The sequence below is a fragment of the Oreochromis aureus genome, linkage group 9 (genome assembly GCF_013358895.1).
Source record: "Oreochromis aureus strain Israel breed Guangdong linkage group 9, ZZ_aureus, whole genome shotgun sequence".
NCBI lineage: Eukaryota > Metazoa > Chordata > Actinopteri > Cichliformes > Cichlidae > Oreochromis > Oreochromis aureus.
In genome coordinates this window covers 7762230-7789172 of record NC_052950.1, presented here as the reverse complement: position 1 = coordinate 7789172, position 26943 = coordinate 7762230, and the positions used below count along the sequence as shown (strand labels likewise).

At 40.1% G+C, this 26943-nt stretch overlaps 1 protein-coding gene across 3 annotated transcripts; it reads left to right on the top strand.

Moving 5' to 3' along the window:
• Nucleotides 1–154: 154 nt before the first annotated feature.
• itgb1a (integrin, beta 1a) lies at nt 155–25721 on the top strand. Of its 3 annotated transcripts, XM_039617230.1 has the most exons (17): nt 155–242; nt 325–494; nt 17159–17225; nt 17578–17663; nt 18088–18319; nt 18412–18582; nt 18834–19072; nt 19311–19466; nt 19560–19655; nt 20063–20152; nt 20412–20552; nt 20666–20868; nt 20976–21214; nt 21318–21540; nt 22237–22469; nt 22673–22839; nt 24602–25721. In XM_039617230.1, exons 3-17 carry the CDS (start codon nt 17159–17161, stop codon nt 24668–24670), a joined length of 2412 nt encoding a protein of 803 aa, XP_039473164.1. In that variant the 5' UTR covers nt 155–242; nt 325–494; the 3' UTR covers nt 24671–25721. The 3 variants fall into 3 exon arrangements, with proteins under 3 accessions (XP_039473164.1, XP_031584200.1, XP_039473165.1); XM_031728340.2 differs by having other exon boundaries at nt 175–494; XM_039617231.1 differs by lacking the exon at nt 24602–25721 and adding an exon at nt 24134–24524 and having other exon boundaries at nt 175–494.
• The last annotated feature ends 1222 nt before the right edge of the window (nt 25722–26943 follow it).

Below are 26943 nucleotides of genomic sequence, written 5' to 3'. Positions count from 1 at the left end.
TTCTTAGAAGATACTAAGATACAGTACTAAGAAGGTCTAGATTTTACCCCAGATATTAGAATAATTTTATTCTATCTATAATTTTATGTTGAAGGAGCTGTAACCGGAAAGGCTCGGTGCGCCATTGTGCGCGATGCTGCTGCATTTTTTATTTATTTATTTTAGGAGCAGCGGCGGAGGACTGAGGATTTCACTCTTCGCTCGTCCCCTTCATTTAGTCCGCGGTAAAGAGGTCCGCCCAGGTAGTGTGCGGATACTGTCTACCTCTCCAGCTACCGAATATTTGGTTTTAAACATATATACTACCGACATATTTTTCTGCAGAGAGGAATGAGCAGAAGGATAAATCTCCCGTGACTTTTCAGAGGAGAGAGTGGCCCCCGGTGCCAGCAGGGCAGATAGTTGCTGTCTGCCTGTGCCGCTGCTGCGGGCAGAGGACTACAAACGCTAGCTTACTTCTGCTTATGTCTCCTGTATGAAATAACAGCGCCAAGGTAAACTTCACAACTTTACTCTGTTCATTTATTTCCTTTTTTTCCCTTCTTTTTTCTTTATTTTTATAAACTTAACCAGCCTGGTTAAGTTTATATTGTCACTGTTACATTTTAATGGCAGGTTTATAAAGTTTGTAACATTTTATTACTTTTCTCATCGCCCACTTTTTTTCACTGTTACTCCGTTTGTAATAATCTAATCAAAGGCATTGTGTTGTGGTTTAATTTGACATGAGAGATATGCAGATTTTGAATGTAACGATGTTGGCTGTTTTTTTAATGCAATTTTCAAACGATGGGGCATAGTTGTGGTTACTGGCCATGTGTCAGTGTGTTACATTGTCATTAATAGTCAAACTGAAGTGTACTAATGTGTTCGGTGTGCCGGTGTTGTGCCAGAAACCTGATCGTCTTTCAAAAAGGGATTTCCGGTATTTGCCAAAAAGTGATTAAATAAGATTAAGATTAGATAAATGAGTTGTTGGCCTATAATATGCAAAACATGTGTCAAATGTATAATAATAAATAATATCATAATAAATGATATCAATTCATCTTCAGACACAAACAATATTCCTGTCACAAGGTAGAACATGCAATCAGTGTTTGGCAAAGTGACTAAAATGTATCCTATATTTATCTAGTTAAAAAGTATCGTTGGCATTAAAAATGGCTTTTTAAAGATAATTTGCAATATAATTTGCAATTTGCAATATATAATGTAGGTACAATGTCACATAAAGTCATAAAGATACTTCCAAAACATGTAATTTATTTATTTTATATATAACCACTTTGTAAATACTGTTGACCTCAGTCTATTTTACAATACAAGCAAAAAAAAAAAAAAAGCACACATAAACAGTGGAAATCACTTTTTGGCACAACACCAGTCATCCTTGCATCATCACTCTTGGAGCAGATGCAGATGCAGATGGCGGCTCTTCTTCGGATTGTCACATGAAAAGGCTTAAACGGGTGACCTTACAGTTCATTTGAATTCCCCAGACATTAGTTTTAACGCTGGGAGCAGGCAGCCCACGTGGAGGCCCACATTAGAAGTTTTAAACTGTCAAACTGCCTAAAAACAGAGCTATAAGAATTTATAAGTGTTTACTTTCTGCTGCTTGTTGTTGCCCATGCAGTGCATGATTGATAGGCTGAACAACTTCCATTTATTGGAAATCATTTAAAGGAGAGCTGGAGAGTGAAGGCCTTATAAATATAGCCCACCGCACTGAAACCAGCACTGTAGATAAAGAGCCTAGAAGTTTAATCAGTAAAATGGAGGCAGGAAGAGAGACAAGGATGGAGGGAGTTTGGAGGGGGGAGGGGGTAGAAGGCGATATGAAGGAGGGTGATGGGGCCAGAGGAAGGACAGTAAGGACATGGGGGAAGAATGCTAACCGAGGAGGAGGGTAAATGTAGGACAATGAGGGGAGTTGTAGCCGGTAGCCACCAGCTGAATAGATGTGACCTCAGGCTCCTTGGGGAGCAGCTGCTGGGGTGGGGGGGGGGGCTCCCAGCTGATTTATAATGCCACTTAGACTCAGAGCCACACCCAGGCGTTTCTTCTGGATGTGTGATGTTTCCCATGCATGAGTGTGTGTTTGGTTCTTTGTTGGGGAGTGGCACACACGTTATGTGCGAACTTGTCACACTGAGATGGATGCGATCAATGTGTGTGTTTGTGTTGCTCTGTGAGACATAAGTGATGAATGTGTACAATTGCCCTCTGCGACACATGAAGATTTCAGGCGGAAAGATGTAATGTGGCACAAATAATTGCCTTTTAAAGCCATTCACCTCCATTGCCTGCACACGTGCTCATCCTACCTTGAGTTTGAAAGCGGGTCAACAAGCTGATGAGCTCTGAAAAGAGCAAGACATTCACATGTGATCAACCTCAGTAGTCTTTTCTACATCAACAAGTGCTCTCCAACCTTATGAGATTTAAAAATCCTGTAAGAGCAACAATTTCTAAACAATAAAATCACTTTGATTTGTTGCTTTTACTGGGTGCCATTCTCATAGCCCTCAGTTTTTTGGCACAAATACATTTGCTCACCCGTATTTTCACCACATTGAACTGCAGTGCACTTCTAGCCCCTTTTCTTCCCCGTTCTTTTTTTAGATGGGGTGCCTCCTCTTTCTAAAATCAGCCCCGGAAACACCAGGGAGGTATGAAGCGGTTAACGCTGACCTCGGCTCTACAAGGTCTGCTGAGAAAATGAAGAATTTGTTCTGCTGGGAGTAAATGACAGCAGACTTTTGCAGGGCTGTAAACTCTGTCATTCTTTGTTTATTATCGTGACAGCGTCAGTGTTTAACTGGAAGTTTGGAGTTTGTGTAATTCACAAATAGAGGCAGTTTGTGTTTAGCTGCACAGAAAAATTACATGATGGGAAAAAGAAACAGACATTAGAGTTGTGTGAAGACTTGGGGAGAGATATCAAATTTTCATTGCCTGTTTACGCTGGGTTTCTTTGTCAGATAAGCAAATGCAGGGAGGTGACAGGAAATGAGAGATGAGACAGCTATGGTGTGCAATAAACGTCCCCAACTGGACTCAAACTTGCGATTTTGCACCATTCCAAGTTTATTCCTTGTAATTTTAAAGAACATACTACGTCTTAGATTGCTGACATTGTAGGTGCTGACATCTCAGAAAGCAGCACGTTGCTACTTTAACTAATAATTGTTACTGACTGATCTGCAGGCATTTAACATGAGACTCTAAAGGTGTCGTTTTAAATGTTAAAGCTCATGACAGTACAATTAGAAAAAAGACTGAACAGTATAGCACGCTAGGAAAGCGTCTTCTCTCTAAAAAAAAAAAACATGGCACCACAGCTTTGGTTTGCAAATTTGAAGAAACAATAAGGCTTCAAAAGCCTGGAAACCTCAATAAACTTGAGCAACGTAGGAAAGAAGAGCGGACCACAATGATGCCAGAGACTGACTAAGTCATACAGAACACAATTCCTTCAACTTAGTGCTGCCAAAGGTACAAACTATTGAATTGTGGGCTGTACTTCATTTTCATACAAGCCCTCTAAACTTTGGCTTAAAAATTTGTTAAATAAATAATGGCACAGTATAATATGTGAAGTCTATGTATTTACCTAATTTTAAGACACACTGGAAGGGTTGCACCCGAAGTGTTATTGCTGGAAAAACCTGTGCCAAATCAGATATGCAGAGCCATCCACTGTGGTGATTAGTGCTGGGCGATATGACGATATATATCGTGTGGACGATAGAAAAGTGTCTATCGTCCACACGACAAATGTCTATCGTCCATTTGTCTTCTATCGTTTCTATTGTTTCTAACCCTAATTTGTCTTCTATCGTTTCTATCGTTTCTAACCCTAATTTTATAAATTATTACATAAAATATATCATTAACCCTTTACAACCGGTCGGAGCAGGCACACTCCGTTTTGCCTAACTATTTTTAAATCCCTGTAGAACTGGAACCACGTAAGGTAGCGCAATAATTTTTTTTGCATATGAAACCATAGGAGTTGTACTTACATCTTATTCCATTAGCTTGCCCTAGGTCACGGTTTCCTTCCACATATAGCTTTGCAAAAATTGCATAAAAAGCACTTCCAGCAACAAAAACATAATATTCCACACTTGCAGCAACAAAAACATAATATTCCAGAAGCACGCTTTGCCGATCCAATCAGCTGTTCATAACACTTCCTACTTGGAATATAAGTCAGCGCGAACTATCGCATGTCCGCCATTACCTGTCCAAAACCGGAAGTGACGTCATTTTCGCAAAAATGTAGTTTTTACCTTCAAAGCCTATGTTGGTGTTTTAAAAGTCATGTTTGACTTTATGCTTTTCTGTATCGTTTCTGGGATGCTTAGAAGTCAAATTACACTGTTGGAAATAGTTTATTTTGATTCACATGCTGTTTTTTTGCAAATTTGCAATATAATATTTATTTTCATTTTTCCTGCAGTATATAAAAATTAGTGTATCTCAAAAATAAAACTATGGAGATCTCCAAAAGTTGAATCTGTTCATCTGGACGTAGCGTTTTGTGGGAGAAACGTTTCGTCACTCATCCAAGTGACTTCTTCAGTCTCAGCTGACTGCAGGTTTCCCCAAACCTTATAAACAGTACATTGCATAATGACTGAAACCAGCCCACTGAAGGAACAATGGGCTGTGAGGTCAGTTCCTTAATCATATTGCAAATTCCCATGACCATTGATCAACAATCACTGACCAAAACCCACTGATCAAAGAACACTGATCAATGGCCATGAGTACCATTCACAGAGAGTTGGGGATTGGCTGCAATCACAGCATTGTAAGATGGCGAAAGATGTACCCTTAGGCCCCCTCCTCGATTCTGAAGAAGTCACTTGGATGAGTGACGAAACGTTTCTCCCACAAAACGCTACGTCCAGATGAACAGATTCAACTTTTGGAGATTTACTTTCCTGGATGATTGAGAATGCATCAAGACAAAAAACTATGGAGACACTCAAAATAAATTTCTCGTGGTTAGAAACTGTTTTGTGCAACTTTTTTGTATTTACAGTTTTGAGGGATAAGCCTCTTAAATTTCTCTAACTATAAATGTATGTAAAAAAAAAAAAAATAACGATTTTCAGGTTTTTGGTAGTTTATTGCACTTTTTTGCAATTTATGTAGTTACTATGGACTTAATGCATACATATTATTAAAATTTGGGCTATAACGGTTGTATTGATGTATAGCAACTTGAAATGCTCCCACAAATGGCACTGCAGCATGTAAAATATAAAGATAAGCTCTGGCTCTATTTTCTCTTGCATAAAGTTAAAAGTATAAAAAAATGATATTTTTCGCAAAGAAACTCCGTCTTGTGGTTTTGCGACATGGTGCTGCTTTACGTGCACCCGGATTTGCGACATGCTTTACGATAACTCAAAACAAAGACTGCACCCTCTCCACTCGCTGTTTACAGACTGCATACTTTCCAGATGACCACAGGTCAGGTGGTATATCGTGATATATATCATTATCGTGATATAAAATAATTCATATCGTGATAAATATTTTTTCCATATCGCCCAGCACTAGTGGTGATCCATTGTGAATAAGGAAGAAGCCAAAAGAAACGTTTAACATAAAACCTTAAAATTAAAAGAGATTCTACTTTTTTCTACCACAGCTGTAGGAGATATTTAGGGGGAGCATTCTGTTACATTATAATACAATGGGTAACATCTATTAAATGTATTATATACAGAGGTTTTTACAGGCTCTTAGCTACAGTAATTAAATAGTTAAACTGCTGACATCACAATCTGTCTTCATGCTCAAGTCCTCTTTTGAGCAATAATCTCTCCCCATGGTTCTGTCTAAATCACATGTATGCATGAACACATAAAACAGGAACAATTTGAGCTGTGAAATGTTTACTGTTCCAGTCTCTCCTGGAAGCAGAAGGGGAGGTCCTTCACTTATAGTGTAAAGTATGAAGCTCTAATGAAAAACATCTGAGTGTCTTTAATGAGCTGTGGTTTCAAGCAGGCTCTCCATAGAAAAACAGTTGAGGTGTCCATGGGTGGCCTCATGCAGTGAAACCAAATGTCAGAGTTTCTTTATTATGTATGTCCATCCACATATCTGTGAAAAAACATGTAATCTCAGATCGCTGGCACTGTAGTTTCTTCCCTTTGAGTGTGTTCTCTTTGATTGCCACTATGTAGTCTACATTCATAGCCTTGATTAAAATACCTAAACAGCGGCTGAATGTCCAGATGAACAGGATCAACAAAACTTTACTTTTTTTCAATCTGTCTGAGAGAATGACATCATCTGTGATTGATTTACTACTGGATAACTGCCTCACTCTTGTATTGCAAGTAAGAAACTGACAGTCAACTAGCTTCATCCCTCCAGAACTAACATGCTGTTGTGTGAGTCCTTGATATCACCCAGCTGCTTCCCCAGAGAGGATCTCTTGGTATAGCCAGACATACTCTAGCACCACCTTCTTTGACTGCAGCTGGCAATGTTGGTCCCTTTTCTGTAACAAAGAGAATGTTAATCTCTTGGAAATGCTGCAATTTTCACATCTAGTGCAGAAATGGACCTATTTCTAGACAATGCAGTTCCCCAGAATACTGACTGTACTGGAGAAATAATGTTTATTCCTGTCTCCATCCCAACAGACAATTCATTAATCATTTCACAGCTGCAAATATTTATGGGAGACTGCAGGCTGCTGTCAGCCCAGGTTCTGCTCTGATTTTTGTAGAATTAAAAAATGCTTCAGCTGTCAGTTAATTTCCAATCGCTCCCTTTGGCTCCAGTGCTGCTGTTGTTTAAAGCAGTTTCCAAGTTTGTTTAGCTTCTCGCACAGTTCCGATTACAGTGATGACCTGGTTTAGGTTTAGATCAGACACGCTTCATTCAGAAAGTCAATAAGCTGCTGTTCTGGCAGATCACAACACTTTCACCTCTTTGTAGTAAAGTAGCTTTTTCCTGGCTCTCGCTCTCCCTTTTCCCACTGAACATCCATATATGTCATTTTCATGGGTTCAAGAAGGAGATGCCTGACTGGTTTCCAGGCATATTGATGCAGGCTTCCTGTACGTTCTTCAGCTTCCTGTGTTTTAGAGCAGGAAGGACAGAGTTAGCAAAGACAGGGAGTTTGGAAGGGCTTATTGTACAGCTGCTCCCAGCTCCACAGACTGAGCCCAAGGCTCACACTGTCACAGCAAGATAACCCCACAAGATTTCCAAAACCATCGTACAGTTTAGACTGGTGGTTGGTAGTGGTGAAAACTGGACCCTCTTGCCTTGTCTCACTCTGCTTTTATAGGATTGCTGTAAATGGTAAAACAGATGGCTCCTTAAAACTAAGCAAAGCTTGTCTTCTGTCAAACAAATCTGCCTTACTTCAACAGCAATTTTTTTCAAGAATGCTACAGAGTAAAGTGTGTCGTTATTTCTACACAAACAAGTAGTAAATTGGTTATATGTTTGTAGGCTCGAGGGAGATTTGTGATTTAACTTTGTGTCAAACCAAAGAGAGATTGGAGAGGCCAGGCAGGGAGGACGAGTCCAAAATAACGTTAGCATTGCACAGCTATTTTCAACACAGGGATAGAGCCCTGAATAGCGATATGGTCTTGGCCCTCCACCAAAGGTTGTGGCAGGGTTTCGATTGTTTCTACTTAGCTACTATGCGAGGATGTGATGTGATGAGATACAAACCCAGTTTGATGTGCATTTTTCTTTTTAGAAAAAAAGAAACCAGTCATATGAAAGTGTTATAGATTATCTGAGTGGAAAAGTCCTTCAAAGGCAATATCCCTTCTCAGAAGTATATCTTTAGCCTCTGTCACACACAAGGAGAATGTTGGCAGGGCTCAAGAGAGCATGCGTGGCTAAGTGTTTTGTGTGAAAAGCTGCAGCAGAATTTTCAAGGCCAGCAACAGGCTCTCTGTCGAACCACTGATAAAACTGGTTTTTTAGGCTGTAGCTATTATCCTTATTACTCTATTAAACTATCACACTGTGCATAATTACAGGTCTCTCAGGGAACTATTCTGGAAAATTTTGACATTGCCTGAAACACATTTTAACAGGATTCCTGATTAAGAAAACAGCTAGACTGCTTCTACCGGTATTATGTAAATGAGTTATCACCTTTAACAGCTAAAATGTCAGCAGCTGTTCTTATATAATGGCATATTGCTGCTTTAAGCATCAGGAGTGACAGCACACTTTTTTAAAGACGCTAGGGTTGTAATGGCAAAAACAAATTCAAGGTTGGGTTTGCAGTGAAGCAGAAAGTGCATAAATACACATTTTTTTCTCATTTACTTACTAAAAAAGATGACTAAAATGCCACTGCCTGTAACTGTTAAGGTTTTTGAAATCATGTGCTCTCTATCTTATACAAATCACATTAGTGCATTTCACTAGCATTTAAAGCTAGCTAATTTAAATGGAATTCAGTGACTGTTGCTGAGATATGGACTACTTTTAGCTACAAACGGCTTTGAATTAATAAGTAAAGGAACCCGACTTATACTTATAAGTCCGATACCAATACTAATATCTGGCGATTTAAAAATCAGATATATCAGCTGATGCTGTCTCACTTAGTGAGTATGATAATAAAGTTTAATATTGTTTTTTAGTCACAATAGGTGGATTACTCATGTACTCTCTTCAGGCTATGCCTGACTCTGCTTGTATCAGATGCTGCTTGTCAATGTGTTTCAAATGTGCTCCCAACAGGGAAGCTGCAGAGACAAACTATGCAGCATCAATAACATGGTTGCGGGGTGTTTTTCTCTTGTGTCTTCTTTACCATTTTAATCTCTTAATTTATAAATGTAGAAAGAAATTATTGTCAAATAGCTAATACTGGCCATTATAGGTCAGGATCTTAGCAAATCTGCTCATCACTATTATGCTGCTACAGTTTTTCTGTTACAGTTACTGGGTAATTGTTTCTTCTGTCAGCTTCCTAGTTGAATATTCAGTATGCATTTTATATTACATATTTTACCCATAATCAATGAAAAACTTGTTAGCCGCTCTTAGAACCCCTGGATCATTTTCTCGCAATGGGAAAACAGAAATGGAAGCTGAATATTGACTGTATGTTTTTTAGACTAAAAATAATGGGTGGCAGACTGAAGGAAAACTCACTGCTCATCCCGTCTCATGCCTTTCAGCCTCACTCTTCGGGCCAGTTATTTTTAGTGTTTTTTCCATTTCTGGAAGCTGTTTCTCTTGAGGAATCGCACAGAACTAACATGCTGATGTAACGTGGAAACTATGACATTTCTCAGCCGCTGTCACCTGGAGTGCTTTACTCTTTTCTTTTGTTCAAAACTTCACATCGACTACTAAATTGGATTGTCTGCACATATCAATCCCCTTGAAACAAAGAAGCACCAAAAGATTAAAAATATCATTTTTTGTCTCATTAGTATTATTTAGCGCACAGAGGCCCTTTTAAGCAAAAAATTGGATGGTGAGTGGGAGCACTTTAAGGATCAGATCCTCGTGGTCTCAGAGGGCAGCCTGATTCATTACTTTTGTCTGCTGTGAGAGGGTCCTCCGGATGATGGTGGGGGTGGATAGAGACACAGGCAGACACTGTTTGGTATTCTCCTTCAGTTCTGTCCGGCGGCTTGTACGTCTCAGAGCTCAGACATGTTCCCCACTCCGCTGTGTTTGAAGGGTATGTGGAGTCAAAGGGGCCACCGGCTTGGCTCCGCTCACAGCGGAGGGAGTGAACTGAGCGATTGTGCGGGGGATATGAGGGAGGAGGGAGGCAGCGCAAGGGAGTGCGTTAGGGAAATGAGGGAGAGAAAATGGGAGGGATGGGAGTATAGGATGCCAAAGATATGCCACAGGCAACTCTGGAAAATGAACACATGTTGGAATGCTGGAATTAAATATCAACTAAAAACTCCAAGCCTTCGGTGTCTATGAAGTGTATCAGTCTTAAGCTGTGAAGACCTGTTTATAGTCACGTAATTGTCATTACCAATTAAAGTTAGAAATGCTCATTTTACAGTACAAAAAGGTAGTACAGTAAAAGTGCAAATGGAGGAGAGAGGATTAGGAGATAAATGAGCAGAAGCAAAGTCTCGGAGATCCTTTCCTTTGGACTTGAGGCTACCCTTTTCCCTTTGAGCTGTGGACCGCCCTTTCCTGTTTTTCCTTCTTTTCCATTCCCTCTTTTCACAGACTTAGAAGAACAGTCTTTCTGAGGGAACCAAGCACCCGGCCTTTAGCCACAAAGAGAGCTGTGACTCTGAGCTGCAACCAGTTCTTTGCAGCTCCACTGTATGGTTTACCGTGTCTCCCTGTTTCTCTCCCTTGACTCCACTGGTCATTATTCATGGCGGTGCTTGCTGAAGTAAGTAGTCCTAAGTACTTGCAAATGCAGCTCAGCTTGAAGGGAAGTAAATCCAGTCTTTTAAAGCAGCTCAATTAATTTCTGCACCACAGATTTCACCCCCCCCCACCACCACCAAGCTAATATCTGTTAACTTGATGTAAAAAAGAAAAAAAAAACATGTCATAAGGAATATGCGCAGATGAGAACAGTCGTGGAAAAATGGAAAAAGTAGGTTTGCAATCGGGTTGTTGATAAGTAAGTGTTTATGCATCTTGGGTGTCACAACAGCTCACATTTCCCCAAAGTGCAGTAACAGTGTTATGGGTTACTATCCTGGTCAGGCAATGTCCAGTCTCTCTGGAATGCCTCAGCCCGTTTTAGTCACGCACCACAGCGTCTGCCATACATCACTTTCTCTTGCCAACCGATTGAGCCTTCAGAAGCCTACGAAACACTGGGCTGCCATTAGTCACAGTTCAGGTGTGCGTGAAGAGTAAAATATCCATGTATGTATGCAGACGTCTGAGTAGGGGAGAGACAGGGAGTTAAAGTAACTGGTCTTTCTGCTGTAGTCAGGGAATTTATCTATATTACCCTTTTCATCTACACACACACATTAGAGCACACGTGTCATTACATTTGTTATGTAATAACACATTACCAAGTTTGATTCATATATTTTTCACAGTAAAAATTACCAGGTTGTTTGTGAAAGCATACTTCTAGGTGCACGCTCTTTTCAAACCTCATGAATTCTGCAAAGTTAGCGCAAAGAGAATTATAGATGATAACGTATTCTTAGCATTAGTTTGCATGTTCATAAAATCCTGGTTCCAGCATCCTGGTGCCTGGAACCAGTTCTCCCACACACCGGTGCAGGATAACGACAGGTGTTAAAAGCCTGGTTTCCTAGGAACTTATAAATAATAATATGTGCTGCCGTTTAGTTGCACAGCTTCTGTTCTTGTAGGCATGCTTTTTACATTTCACCATATTAAAACATATCTGAGTGAATAGTAATAGTAATTCTCAAGCAATTTTATTAATTACAAAAATATGATTTGGTTTCTTCTTACAGCCTAACTGTGTTGTTTCTCATCCTGTAGCAGCACCTGACTATTATAAGATTTTTAAGACCAATACCAATATGTTGTGATTTAAAAATCTGATATTCAGATATCCTAGTAAGTAGAGTATATTTATAAACACAGTTTTATAAATATACTCTACTTACTAGGGGGTGGGGGGGTGGTATGAATTTAAAATAAAAAAGAATGCTTGGACACTACTAGCATAATGGACAAGTTTTTTGACGGGGCTCCCAGATAAATGCAAAGCAGAGGTTGAAGCATCGCCAAATATGCTTCCAAACCAACTTCCTTCCAAGCCAAAGACTACAACATAGGATGAAGCATATCTTGCCTTTGGCTTCACCTGCACAACAGCTGTCATTCCAAGGTAGGTATCCCTGACAGAATTCGTTTCCCCTGCGTCTCGAACACACACTGGGCTCTCCAAATCATGGACAAACAGTGTCCCACATTTTGGATTTTTAATTCACAAACACTTCATATATCAACTACCTACTCCTGAAAAGTTTGGAGGTTTTACCTCTTTATACAGTCAAGTTACAGGAGGATAAAAATAATTATCAGGCAAAATGTCCTTCGTTTGTTAAAATAATCCCGTCCGGTACCACGTGAGAACAATAAATATATAATTTTCTGTTGTAACCCTCAAACTGAATGGTGATGACATTCATTTTTCACTTTTTCACAAAACTAAAACATCACTACTTCCAGGTCTAATTGTCTGTAATGGAGGCGGAGTAAACTGGATCCTCACTTTGTGCCCAGCAAATGCTCGCGATGCAGGGGGAACAAATTTTGTTGGTGGCACAACACTGATCCTGCCACAATTTATTTCCGTGGTAAATCACGGACAAACAGTATCCCACAGTTGTCTATGTTTTTAAACCCATTTTGCACAGAGAGACATTTTTTGAAAAGAGGCAGTGGTTTTACACATACAGCCATATGGGTGTGTGTAAAACCACAACCTCTTTTAAAAAACAGAAAAAACAAACCATTTATTTTACGCTTGGTGGATGTGTTTTTGCGGAGGGAGCGGCGGGGGGGGGCATTTTATTATAAAACAAAGGGAGGCCTAACAAAAAAAGTTTGGGAACCACTGCGCTAACATTATGCCAGCTAATGTTAGCTGTGACCTAGAAATAGCATTTTCCCTTTCATAAACAATTTCATTTTGTTTGAGTTTTGTCCGAAAGTGTCTGAAACCAACAATATAATTTCCACTTCAAAGACAGTTTCAGTAACTTTGGCTTACTGACAGGAAAGGTTCAGGATATACTCAACAATGCACCTCAGCATCGCTGTCATTGGACAGAAGTTAGCTTTGCTGATTCATCGACTCATACCAAACTCCTTTCATAAAATTTTACAGCCTCCAGTTATTAGACATGGATACAAGCTGAGATGTACTGTAGACGGACAGCCTACACTCTCTACAGATTAACAGTGGCCAGAGTTGTTTGTGCTACAGCAGTCAACGTAGGCAGGATTATGCACTTGAAATGGGAGGGGTAAGAAAACAGATTTCACTTGACTACAGTCTTACTGCAACTTACTGTCATCTAGCTGTGAGATTTTATACACTATAACTGTGCAAGGACATTTTTATTTATCTTTTTATGCCGGAATTTGTGATTCCGCAAATATGGGGCAGCAGCTGCAAATGCTCTGTCATCTTTCCATCTTGGCTGCTTTCAGACCCATGAAACACAACCATTTCCTTAAAAAAATGTTGTGTAGTTTTTTTGTTTTCTTATATTTACTCTGCTCATCTCTGCTTGGATCAGCTGACTGCCAGCAAGAAAAGTAAAGAGTAGTTGAAGGGTGTCTCTCCCATTTCTTTACCTGTTAAATTTTCATTTATCAGCAGTTACACATGCAGACACCAATAGACCAGATGGCTAATATCAGCTGATAAATTGGTCAGATTGCATTCTACGCTGAATTTTATAATTTATGAATTGCATAAACAGGGCTCGCAAAATCGCTAGCCCGACGTCCCGGGGCTAGCGATTTTTCCAGTCGGGCTACCAAAATCTATCTCAGCCCTGCCCGTCGGGCTATCATAGGAAGAAAAAATATATGTCAGTGCTTTTGCATTCTTTCGGAAATGTAGCTGGGTAAATATGTCATTGGCATCGGTGAGCCACTGTCAATATGTGACATATTGAAATCGCGTTTGAATTTGCGCTTGTTTTTTGCTTTCACTTTCACGCGAACGGTGTGTAGAGAGCGGCAGTACTGATTGGTGAGTGACGATTAATTGCGCACCAGTTCCTCTGACATTGTCTTATCACTCATTAGCTTACTATTCAAACCTGACAAATGAAATCTCCCGCAGCAAGCTTAAACATGTGAGAGGTTGATTGCGCAGAGAATCGCTGACCGTTATGTGAGTGCGTGTGTAAAAGCAGCAGGATATATATTTTAGTTCTGCTGAGCCAAATAAGACAGGTCAGGGTGAAGAAGTGACAGCCAAAGAAAAGCCTACCACAAAACGGAAAAGTTATGACAAATCAGACTATGAGGCAAAAAGAAAGTGCAGCTTTTGTGGTTTCATGGACAAAAGAATTTCTGTGGCTGGAATATGACGAGCTAAATAACCAGGGGTGCACATAAGTGGTCCGCAGGTGCGCATTTGCTGTCAAAATAAAAGACATGCACCAGATAAGAAGTTGCAACGCACGTTTGCGTACATAAGATTTTCTGGAGGAGGACAGACATTTGTTTAGAACTCTTAAAGATGTCGAAGCAGCAAGCTCCTTTAAGCAATTACTTTTGTGTTCCTCCACCTCCAAAGAAATGTCAGAAGGAGTCCGAACCGCAAAAGAAGCGCATATTCTCGGAAAAGTGGTTGCAGGAGGTGAGCTGGCTTCAAACAAATGATGAACGCACAGAGATGTGGTGCAGAATATGCTGTGAAAATCCCACTCTAGCGGACAAAAACTGTGCCTTTTATATGTACACAAACACGCGTTGCAACTTCTTATCTGGTGCACGTCTTTTATTTTGACAGCGAATGCGCACCTGCACCACTGTAAATAACATAATGTTCTGCCGGGTGTGTTGTTGGTTTTCCCTCGATTTCTGAGTCGACAAGCGCCTTTGTTACTGGGACCAGTAATTTTAAGAAAGACCCCCATTAGAACTCATGAGAAATGCAAGAAATGCATTATTGCTCAGTCTGCAATATCTTTCCCAGAACAAACACCAATTGCAAAGAACATACCAAAAATAAACCTGAAAAATCTGTTTAGAACAGCGTACTATGTTGCAAAGAGTGAACTACCATTGGCAAAATTTAGCAGTCTTTGCAAACTTCAAAAAGCAAATGGCCTCGATCTTGGTTCCACTTATCTCTTACCCGTGACTTCAGTGGAAATTTCAGATTCAGGACCTGACACAGACTGATTCATGTTCTACACAGTTCTTACAAGTTCATAGAAATTTCTGTTCAATTCGAACCAAGTATTTGAGTTGATGATTGTAATTTTTATACAATGTTGTAATTTGTGTTTCAACAATTTTTTGATTAATATTTTGTTTCCTTTACAATATTATACTTTAATGTATAATATTGTAAAGGAAACAAAACAGGAAACAAAACATCAATCAAAAACTTGCTCTCTTTTTTATTCGGGCTACCAAAAACTGAAGACTCCCTGCCTGAAGGGCTACCAGGGATTTTGAAATTTTGCAAGCCCTGATAAATTGCATTTATGAAATGCAAACAGACAATTTACAGTTGAGTTTAAACATTCATGCTTGGTATAATAAACAACTTTCCACCAAGTATGTCATACCTTGTCAGTGGTGGGTTTTTGTTTTCGAAGTGATAGTTTTTCAACCTTTTTATTTTACTAAAACATATAACAGTGTGTGAGGAAAAGCACCTGGAAATGTTGATAAGTTATTTAGTTGATTTAGAAGTCTGACGTTTCTGGATGACCTTCTGTTGCTGAACCTTCCTTGGGTTGCTCTCAGTCTTCAGCTCTATATCGTACTGTAGTTATTTACTAAAAATTCCTCTGTGCAGCTGCAAAGCTTCATGGGATTGAAGACAGCATGGTTATTTTTCTAACTTGACACCTGAAAAGAGTCTTATTGCCATTGTTTTTATCTTACTAACTGCAAACAAGAAACATACACAGAAATATCTGTTTTTTAGAAGAGGATTGTGAACCTCTTTAATTTTAAGATCATGATTTTCACCCGAGTCACTTCTTTACCTTGTATCCTGACTACACATAAACCAATCATTCGCAACATTTAAAGCTGGGGTCATAGATCTGTATTCTACCATAGAAGATGCTATGGGATCTTTTTATTCTGTTAAATGTCTAGCTCCAACACTAACCAGAACACGCTGCCCATGCCCAGCAGTGCCAAGCCAGCTGATCTAATCTGGGGGGCTGTAGACAGGCTGTCTACCCCTCTGTGTCTGGATAAACGGACTCGCACACACACATTCACACAAGTGCTTAGGAATGCATCAATCAACACAGTGAACACTGAACGTTAGAGCTTCCTTTAGCACAGTGTGAGGGAATGCAGTCTTTTATTGCAACCTTCATGAATAGCCAGCAGCAGCCAGTAGTCTAAATAAGTTAAAATCAAAGTTTTGTGACTTTACCACTGTCTGTCAGTCTCTAATGTGGATCCTTGACGTGTAGTGTGGTAGACTTCTAGATTCTGAGAATATTTTAGTAATGACTCTCCATCAGTTTGTATTTTATGGTCAGATGGAGTGTTGGGTATACCTTCCACATGTTTTAGATTCAACATGATCTGATCCTTTGCTGGCTGGTGGTTGGTTGGCAGTTCTGTGGAGGAGCCTTCTCAGCTGCGGCTGAGTAGGTCTGCCAGTAAGAGGTGCTGCGAATCTTAAAGAATGTCAGCACTAACTATATCTTTTGAGGCTGCAGCGGTTATGCAGAATTTATAGTGACACAGAGAGATAAAAAAGAAACACTGTGAAAACAGTAAAAAAAAACATAAACAGTAAAATACATAAAAGTAAAGCCTGTAAACTCGAATTCAGCTGTTTTTAGCCAGACTAGGAGCTCGTGCCTACATATTTGTGCATTAGCATTGTTGTTGCTAAAATAAGTTGTTGAGCATTTTAGCAACTTTGAGCTATCTGTGATAAAATGTGTCCACAAACAGCAACTAGCCAGGCTGACCAAACGGCCTGCAGTCAGACAGGGATCAATGTACACGACGACAGAGGGGATGACTCTAGGGAGCTGATGCTATTTACAGTAAAAGGAATTGTGGGAGAGAAATATTAGGTACAGTCCAAGCTAAGGATGAGTTGATGTAATCTTGTGTGTGTGTGCGTGCGTGAGTGAAAGTGGTTTGATTTAAATGAGCAGCCTGTTACCCTATGACCATCTTAGAATAGCCAAGCACGCTATAACGGGATAATTTATTACCTCCAGTTATAACCAAGCTATTTACAGGTTTAATCTGTCATCTCTTGGACACTCGTTCCCACTCTTGTGGACCTTTTTATCCGTGGATATTATTAATTCAGACACTCAGGCCACCAAGCACACCAGATCCTGTTATTGTAATTAAAGGCACAGTCAAATGGCATTGTGCTTTTCAAAACAGCAGTCGCTCTGTTTGTGTCGAGACCACAACACCTCGATATATATATTTTTTCCCCTTGTCTGTTTCTCAGATGGACCTGAAGGTGATCTTGATATCTCTGTTGTTAGGAGTCTTTTGCTACTGTAATCCTCAGAAAGGTAAGATTTTACTCATGCTATTTCCGTAGCATCCTTCATTTGTCCCGATTACATCACTTTGTTGATGTCAGCTCGTATAGTAAACATGCAGTTCATTTTGATGAGTCCCACTGTGGCGAGGGAGGGTTAATGATGTCGCTGAGCAGAGCTCCACTTCAGCATAGAGGATAATGGAAAAAATGGAATTATCCGTCTGTGTCTCCCATTACCATTGAGTCGCGGAGTGTTTCAGAGGAACCGATTTGTAAGCTTGCGGGCGGGGGCTTAACAGGACTGCTTACTTTGCAGCGACTGCGCTATACCTCTCCTCCCTCTGACTCTGCTCTCTCTTCTCTCTTTGTTTTCCATCTAGAGGGGAACGAGTGCATCAGTGCCAATGCCAAACACTGTGGGGAATGCATCCAGGCTGGAGCCAAATGTGGCTGGTGTGAACAGGAAGTACGTGAACTGAAGTGGTCAGCTGTTTTCACTGCCGAGGAAGCCAGTTTGATGTTTTATCTTAGGCTTATACTCTTTGTTATCTTTGAAACATTGATAGATTCGTCAATTCCCAAAGAGAAGGGTGGCATTTTTAGCAATCTTTTATATCAATGATATACAGAGGAGCAAGAAGCCAGTATTTTACACTCACCCAATTTACAAAGACTGCTCCTACCTAGGAGCGCAGGGTAGGCTGTAGTCTTTGTTATAATTTTCTAGTCTCCACTCTCTAGCTGAGATTCCTCCAAAGTAATCATCTGGCTTGTTGTGCTTTGTAGAACATCTTTGTTTACACATAACAAAGATGCCTACATATGAACAGATTTTCACTTGTTAAACTGACAGACTGCTCCTTTAATTTTCTCTGTGCTGCTGCTCTTAGGACTTCCTCAAACAGGGTGAAGCCTTGTCAACCCGTTGTGATGAGGTAGAGTCTCTGAAAGAAAGGGGCTGTAATGATTCTCAAATTCAGAATCCAATCGGCAAGAAGTCGATCATCACAAACAAGCCTGTGACCAATCGCAAAAAGGTTACTGGGGTCGAAACCAATAAACCAAAGCCAGAGGAAATCACTCAGATCCAGCCCCAGAAACTCAGACTGAACCTTCGATCTGGTGAGAACACATTTTATAATGTCACTGGAAGTGCATCCAGGCTGGAGCAACGTCAGTTTTATTTAAACTTTAAATGCGGTCCCTTTATGTAGGTCAGCCCCAGTCTTTTGACTTGAAGTTCAAACGAGCTGAAGATTATCCCATTGACCTGTACTACTTGATGGACCTGTCCTACTCAATGAAGGATGATCTGGAGAATGTCAAGAACCTGGGAACCAGTCTCATGTTGGAGATGAAAAAGATCACCAGTGACTTTCATATAGGTGAGGATTATCAATAACACCTGTTTAATTTTCTCACTGTAGTCATAAAATGTAATTACACAAGTAAAGAAAGACTTTTATAACTGAACAAATATACATTTGTAGCCCCCCTCAAAATTATAAAAATAAATAGATAAAACAAACAGTTTAGAGGGATACTATTAAAGCAATTTTGAGGTCGGATGAAGTTCTTTTCAATACTTCTCATTTAAAAACAAGCATCTAGTTTAGCTCCAAAATTTATTTTGCAGGTTTTGGTTCGTTTGTGGAGAAGACGGTCATGCCGTACATCAGCACCACTCCGTCCAAGCTGCTAAACCCGTGCACGGGGGACCAGAACTGCACCAGCCCCTTCAGCTACAAGAATGTCTTGAGTCTGACCAGCGACGGCAATATGTTCAACTCTCTGGTGGGCAAGCAGCAAATCTCAGGAAACCTGGACTCTCCAGAGGGGGGCTTTGACGCCATCATGCAAGTGGCTGTTTGCAGGGTAAGCACCAAGAAAAGTAAAGTGATCCTGTAGGAAATTTTCACTCTCAAGTAATTTTCCCATCGTTATGGGGCTTGCTTGGAGGGATATGGTGCCAGTAAAAGTGTTTAGATGTAGTGTGAAAAGGTATTTTAAGAGTGCTTGGTGTTTACAAGGAGATTTGTGGATGTAGTCAAAAGTTCATGTGTCACATACTGTTCAGGTAATTTCTTAATGTATTTTCTTTTTTATTTATCAGAAGGAAATTGGCTGGAGGAATGTTACGCGTCTGCTGGTGTTCTCCACTGATGCCGGTTTCCACTTTGCTGGAGATGGCAAACTGGGAGGCATTGTACTGCCTAATGATGGAAAATGTCACTTGGAGGACAATGTGTACACAATGAGCCACTATTATGTAAGCAGTTCCTTTGTGCTTTGACTGTTTTGTACAGGTTAGCTGTGTTGATTTTGTAAAATATGCCTTTTCCTCTTCCTTGGTCTTTTTAAGGATTATCCCTCAATTGCTCACCTGGTCCAGAAGCTAAGCGACAACAACATTCAGACTATCTTTGCAGTCACAGAGGAGTTTCAGCCTGTGTACCAAGTTAGTTCTTCTTCTTGTTATCCCTGTGATACTCATTCACGTCTTTCTTCATTGTCATTTTTTAAGCATGCATGTGTTTGTCCAGTGCAACAAAAACATCTGCAAAAAGCTTGGCCATCTGCTAAGTTAATACTACTATCCCCTTGAAGTTCTCATTATTTCTTGCTGACAAGCTGTTGCTTTTCAGGCCAGTCTGCCGTTAGCTCTGCAAGTCAGCCCACCTTTCAAAGTGTGAACACCCATCAAAGCAATAGTTGAAATTTGTGTGATCAGAATCTGCAATAAAATGGTTAAAGCATTATTTTTGGGGGCTGTAGTGTAAGCTGAAACAACCTGTGCCTCTTTCTGAGGCCACGAGATTAATAGATTTCTGAAGTTTTGCTCTGAACATCCCTCTTCCTCCACAGGAACTGAAAAATCTGATACCAAAGTCTGCAGTGGGTACGCTGTCTGCCAACTCCAGCAATGTAATCAACCTCATCATAGACGCTTACAATGTAAGTACATTGTTGAGATTTTTTTCTGTAAGCATAATGTTAAAAAACTTTGATCAAGTTATCATTTCCTCATATGAACTCTGTTAAAATCTTGTAGCGATTACCGAGCTGGAACATTCAAAGCCTTTTTTGTACTTGTATTCTCATTTAACCTACAGCTTTGCCTTTGTGTATTGTACTCTGTCAAAACAAAGCTACCAGATGACATTCCAAAGCAGGAAAAAAACCTTCATGTTGTTATGTTTTTGGTTTTTGGCAGTCTCTCTCATCTGAAGTTATTCTAGACAACAGCAAGCTCCCAGAGGGAGTGGAGATAGAATACAAATCGCAGTGTAAGAACGGAGTGGTTAACGACAAGGACGATGGACGAAAGTGCTCCAATATCTCAATTGGAGATGAGGTGGGAAATACAGACTGACTTCTTTTTGTTGCAGTTCAAAGTTCATATTTTCTATTTCGGTTTTCACACCATTCTTCTCTCATTTAGGCTTTTTTTCTTATTCCACCATTCAGGTCAACTTTAACATCACTGTGACATCTAAGGGCTGTCCAAATGACGGCAAGAGCGAGACCATCAAGATAAAGCCGCTGGGATTCACAGAGGAGGTGGAGATTATCCTCAACTTCATCTGTGACTGTCAATGCCAGAATAACGATGTTGTTAAAAAAAGCGAAAAGTGCTCCTTAAATGGGACCTTTGAGTGTGGAGCGTGCCGGTAAGCCAAAAGATATTTTGCTGAAAAATGCCATCGTTCACTTCTCGCCTTCGCATGTACTTGGACTTCTTTAAAAATGAATCCCAGCTTCCTCTCTATTGTCTCAGGTGTTTCGAAGGCCGTGTGGGTAGAAATTGCGAATGCAGTAGCAACGACATGGCTACAGACGACATGGATCAGACCTGCCGTAAAGACAACAGCACAGACATCTGCAGCAACAACGGAGAATGCGTGTGTGGCACATGCGAGTGCAAGAAGAGACCCAACCCAGAGGAGAGGTACAGTGGCCAGTTCTGCGAGTGCGACAACTTCAACTGTGACCGCTCTGGAAACAAACTGTGTGGAGGTGAGTGTGTCAGTGCTACAGATTATATCTGTGGCTTCATTTAGGTGTTTAGGCCATTTACAGTATTTAATCACAATTTTCCTTTTTTAACTTTTTTCCTTAGGGAATGGACGCTGTGTGTGCAGGGAGTGTATCTGCGACCCCATGTGGAGCGGTAGAGCCTGTGACTGTTCTCTGGACAACAGCACATGTTTGGCCACCAACAAGCAGATCTGTAACGGCAGAGGAAGATGTGAGTGTGGCGTTTGCAAGTGCACAGACCCCAAGTTCCAGGGTCCCACATGTGAAACCTGCCCTACCTGTCCAGGAGTCTGCGCTGAACACAAGTAAGTCTGATGTGTAGAAATATTTCTGGTTTTGCATATATTTCATAGATGGTAAGTTGTGTAAAATGTAAATAAAACCAGCATGCAATGATTTGCAAGTCTCGTAAACCCATATTTTATTTACTATAGAAAAGCGAAATATGTCTGATGTTTAAAAAAACATACTTATAAATCACAAGGCATCACAACGTAATTAAAGGCTCAATCCAGAGTGCTGACAAGATACTGTAGTGATTGGTGCAGCTACAGCTTTACTACTGCTGTGAGTGCATGCTCACCGAATCTATTGCAAACCTCTACTGTGTGCATGCATTAAAATAATAGAGTGATAGGCATGTGTGTTCCTGTTCAGCTGCTGAACATTTCTCTTTAAGTGTCATGCTTCGCTCTCATAATGTCTCTGTACTATGCAAGTACATGTACGTAAATCAGCTTTGAGTAAAATCTGACTGCATATTCACTGCTTATAAGAACTAGTAATAGCTGATCTGTCATATATTCATTGCTAATAATAATGTGTCAACATGTAACAAAAAAATAACATTTTTGTTACATGTTGAGGCTTTGAAAGCAACTGGTCAAAAATGATCAGATACAGTCATTTTGTTGTTCTGAGCTAAAATGAATGTTTCTTTTTTGTTGTCACATGGCAAATCTAACTGAGTGTTTACTAACAACACTCCTTGTCCTTTCCAGACTGTGTGTCCAGTGCCGGGCATTTGGCACCGGTGAGAAGATGAAAACATGCAAAGAGGAGTGCAGCTACTTTAACCTGATTACAGTGAAGGACAGGAACAAGCTGCCGCAGCCCAATGACTACCCTTACCCTGTGATGCACTGCAAGGAGAGGGATGCCAATGACTGCTGGTTCTACTATACCTACGCTGTCAACGACACGGAAAGGGAAGTCCATGTGGTCGACAAGCTGGGTAAGGAGAGGGCTGGGCTCACCAGGAACAGGGTGTGGAAGGTTTCTGTTACAGAAAAAGCTAATTACAAGGGCCATGGTGGTTGGCTTACAAAAATAGAGCTTTTGTTTACTCACATATAGCTATGTGATGGAATGTTACTCCCATGGTCTTATTGCTGCACTGTGATTTCAAGCTGCCTGCTGAACCCTGCTCTTTTTCAGACTGCCCCTCCGGTCCTGACATCATCCCCATTGTGGCCGGCGTGGTCGCAGGCATTGTCCTCATTGGCTTAGCCCTGCTGCTGATCTGGAAGCTGCTGATGATCATCCACGACAGAAGAGAGTTCGCCAAGTTTGAAAAGGAGAAGATGAACGCCAAATGGGACACAGTGAGTGCCTGGAACAGGAAGTGGCTCTGTGAAAGACGAGCAGGATAAATGTTTTTGATTGTTTTGGTTTTGGTTTTTTTGGATGAGGTTAGTAAGTTAAATGTGGAAAACAGGTGTCGGTTGGCCGCTCAGCAACAGCAGCCGCTGTCAGAGAATTAAGTTGCGAAGATCGTTTGTTGTTTTTTAGCAACGGATGAGATTTGCAGACTTTTCGAAATCATTGTGAAGTGTCTTGTTCTCACTCTCCACCGTCCCACAGCTGCACACACAGACTGTATTTGTTGCTTTTGAGCGGAGCTCAAAATAAAGAGGGAAAAATGTTGAAGACAGTGTGGACTTTTTTGGGAATGCTATGCACTCTGAGCATAGTTGGACTTTTTCTGGGGAGTAGCCACAACTCCTCCCCTCCCTGCTCCCTCCACATCATCTGCCAATATCAATATAACAAAAATCTGGATTTCAGCATAATTCCATGTGCAGTAATATTCCCCCATCTAGTGGCAGGAGTTTGTCAAACCTGCAGTGAATAATGGGGTTGACGGTGCAGATGTCTCTAATCAGCAGCAGTAAAGTTGCTCTGCATTTTGGGGTCTTTCTTATTCCCACAGGCAGCGTGGCCTAAAGCTCCACATCCCTTTAATTTTGAAAAATAAGAGTGCATGTAACCCTGCTCTCTGACAAGATAAAAGGAAGACGTCTGTGTCAAATATCATACCCAGATGCTTTGTTTGATTTGTTTTTATCTTCATCCTATAATTTTTAGGTATCTACCATCAGTTATGATCTATTCATATATATATATATTGTGTATATTGACATGATACAGTTGTATTTAAGCTGCAACAACACTTTAATACATTCAGTACGGATCTTTAGGTGCAATTGACAACGGAAATAAACATCACAGGTGCCCTTCATGTTTTTTTGTAAATGTTTTAATCTGATGTCAAGTTCTTTTTATCCTTTTATTTGAGAGGTGGGAAACTGCCAGACAGGGAGGGGAGGATTAAATGCTTGAGCACCTTCCGGTTAACCAAAAGCAAAAAGACAAGAAAAACTGCAAGTGAACGAGTGAATAATTGATGAGCTGTGTTAGGAAAAATGCTTTGGTGGCTCATTGCTTAATAAGAGCTTCCAGCTGAATTCCTTCTATTTCACATGCTGTCTTTTCTTCTGTCACCGCACCTGATTCATGCTTTTTCATTTTATCTCGCCTTTTGTATTTTTTTCTCTCCTGTACTGTCACTCTTTGTTTCCTTGTTCATCTCTGTCCTGTGCTCGTCTGCACCCATAGCAAGAGAACCCCATATACAAGAGTCCCATCAATCAGTTCCAGAACCCAAACTATGGACGTAAAGCTGCTGTTCTTTAAGTTTGTATTTCTTTTCCTTTCCACTTGGTTTTCCCTGCACGGGCTGTTTATGTGTGTGCTGTGATCTCTCTCTCTCACCTGTCTTTTTAAAGACCTACAGACTCTGCAGCTATATTAAGAGTAGATTAATGAAGACTGCATGAACAGGCTGTGACAAGCAAAGTTGCTTGGTGATTGTTACCTTCTGGTGTTTAGTATGTGGTCACAAAAGCATGTCTGTTTGCTAAGCGTGATACAACAAAACTGACATGTAAATTCAGTGAATATCCCAAGTTGTTGTATGTTTAATCATAACCAGTGTTTTTGGAAGAATAACACACACACACACAAAAACGTGCATGGTTTAATTGAGTTTTAGAATTTGACCAAATTTCAACTTTTCTTTTCCAGGGTGAAAATCCAATCTACAAAAGCGCCGTGACGACTGTGGTCAATCCCAAATATGAAGGCAAATGTTAGCTCCACAGTTCAGCTCTGCTATCAAGTATCCGACAGCCGCAGCCTTTACCGTAGCTTTGAGTTCTGACAGGAGCGTGCGGAGGAATTTATGTGCATTTTTTTTCCTATTTGCTTTATCATTACAGTGTATACATTTGCCCACTGCATCACTATTTTTACTAACACTTGATGATATGATTTTTATGCATTTGTTGTATTTTAGATGTACAGTATGTGTATATACTTTTAAGTTGCGTATTTGCGTATTCTCCTGCCGCTGGACTGGTACAGGCAGAGGACTTGGCTTTTTTTTTAGCAACACCGCGTAGACACCATGGATAATATAACATGTGCACAACACTCCTTCAGCTTCTGTCTGTCTCTACTCGTCTGTCTCTGTCTGCACTGACCTCCTGTGAGTTTCTGTATGTTTGCTGACAGGGCCTGAGTTTAATATGTAAATTCTTGGCCATATCAGGACAGTATGCCGGTGTGTATATATCGAAAACAACTGCAATAGGAAGTACTGAGTAATGTTGAGCATTCGACTTAGATTAGGCTATTGCACAGTCTATTATGCAGTATATATTATATTTAGTGCAGCTTAATAACATCTAGTGATTCAAACATAATTAAAGGGAACGTATACCACTTGTTCAGATTTTGAAAATGTGGTGGTAATGAACAATCAATGGAGTTTTATTACTATAAAACAAATTACTGCTTAACTAATGAGATATGATTGTATATGGTAAATGAAGTAACTTTAACACTCATTCTCAGGTCCTTTGCTGTCTTCTTGTCAAGTACACCAAACGCATGTCCTGTCAGTGAACTGGTGAAGTCGCTCGTTTGATCCGATCGTGCTGGTTTTAAGTTTTTGAGACTGTGAGGCTGAAACTGTCTTTGAAACGTCACATGAAGAACCTCTGAAATGTTTCCCACACCCAAATGCCTCTGAGATACCACACTCAAGCCTTTACAGTATTATTTTCAAAGTGCCTTTTATTTCAGTATCATGTTCTCCCACAGTGCTGTTTATGACTTATTTATTAAATAATGGACAAAAAAAGTGTATTTTCTTTCTTTCGGGTGTTTCACTTGTGGAAGGGCCTGTAAATACTGTTAGGTCCATAAAGTTTGTGGACGATAATTCAGTTTGTTTAATTTTGCACGTGTAAACCATCAGAGCGGATTGTAAATGAAACAGTCAAATCAACATGTGATGGAAGCGCAGACTTTCAGCTTTCCAGCTTGCATGAACTGTTTAGGAATTATGGACATTTTTATGCACAATCCCAAAATTTCAGAGTCAAAAGTAATTGGGGAGTTGATTGAGAAGTATAAGAGTCATTGTGTTTTCTAATTTCTTTGTATTTTATTTTATTTCTTTCTTTTTTTTAAAAATTTTCAATTCAGTTTAGTTTCACAAAGGTTTGATATTTCTTCTATATTTTTATTTGAGTTTAGTTTTCCAAGTTCACAGTATCGTTTCAGTTAGTTTGAATTGTTTTCCAAAATTCGAATTATCCCATCAGCCGCAAGCTGGCTTGTGATAGCCACCGGTTTAGCTCGGGTGTGAGCATTCGACCACATGCAATATAGCCGGAGAGCAGTAGGCCTGGGTTCCAGTTTGACCCATGGCTCTTTGCTTCATGTCTTCCATTTATCTCTCCCCACTTTCCTGTCTGTCGTCACTGTTCCTATTCAGTAAACCCTAAAAGGGCCCAATAAATTTTTAAAAAAATGACTAAAAATAAAATAAAATTGTATTTGATATTGTACATAGGTGTAATTAATTACCATACAATTTTGCCATTGTAGAGCTAGTTATAGACCTGCCATAAGAGGACCAAAAATGGAGCCTTTGGAAACACCACATATTGTTTTGTACAGTTAGCTTACCAAAAACCCTCCCTGTCTTTAGAATAAGATTGGTTTTGCAGGGTGAAATAATTTTAAAACATTAATAAAATCATGTTCAGTGGTACTGGTGAACATGACTGAAAAGTGGAAAATTCATAGGAACCTACATTTTTCATATATAACCAATACTTTTTTGGTAAACAGAGTGCTAGAAGTAGAATTGCGTGACATGCATACAGACCTCATGTAAAGAAATGAGCCTTTTCGAAATGTCAAAATTGCCAATCACAATCAGTGGACTATGACTTGTCAGACTGTCAGTGACATAAGAATTTCAAATGGTTGATTTTGAAATTACATTAGTAACAAATGTGTCGGAGTGTGAAAAATTTAATCCCCATTTAAAGAGTCTAGTGGTAAATATACAC

Bases quoted from the DNA above. Each gene is read 5' to 3' on its own strand.
- itgb1a (XM_039617231.1), top strand. From the start codon at position 17,159: ATGGACCTGAAGGTGATCTTGATATCTCTGTTGTTAGGAGTCTTTTGC. The intron at 19,073-19,310 runs GTAAGCACCAAG...TTTATTTATCAG, and splicing joins TGCAAGTGGCTGTTTGCAGG to AAGGAAATTGGCTGGAGGAA. The intron at 21,215-21,317 runs GTGAGTGTGTCA...TTTTTTCCTTAG, and splicing joins TGGAAACAAACTGTGTGGAG to GGAATGGACGCTGTGTGTGC.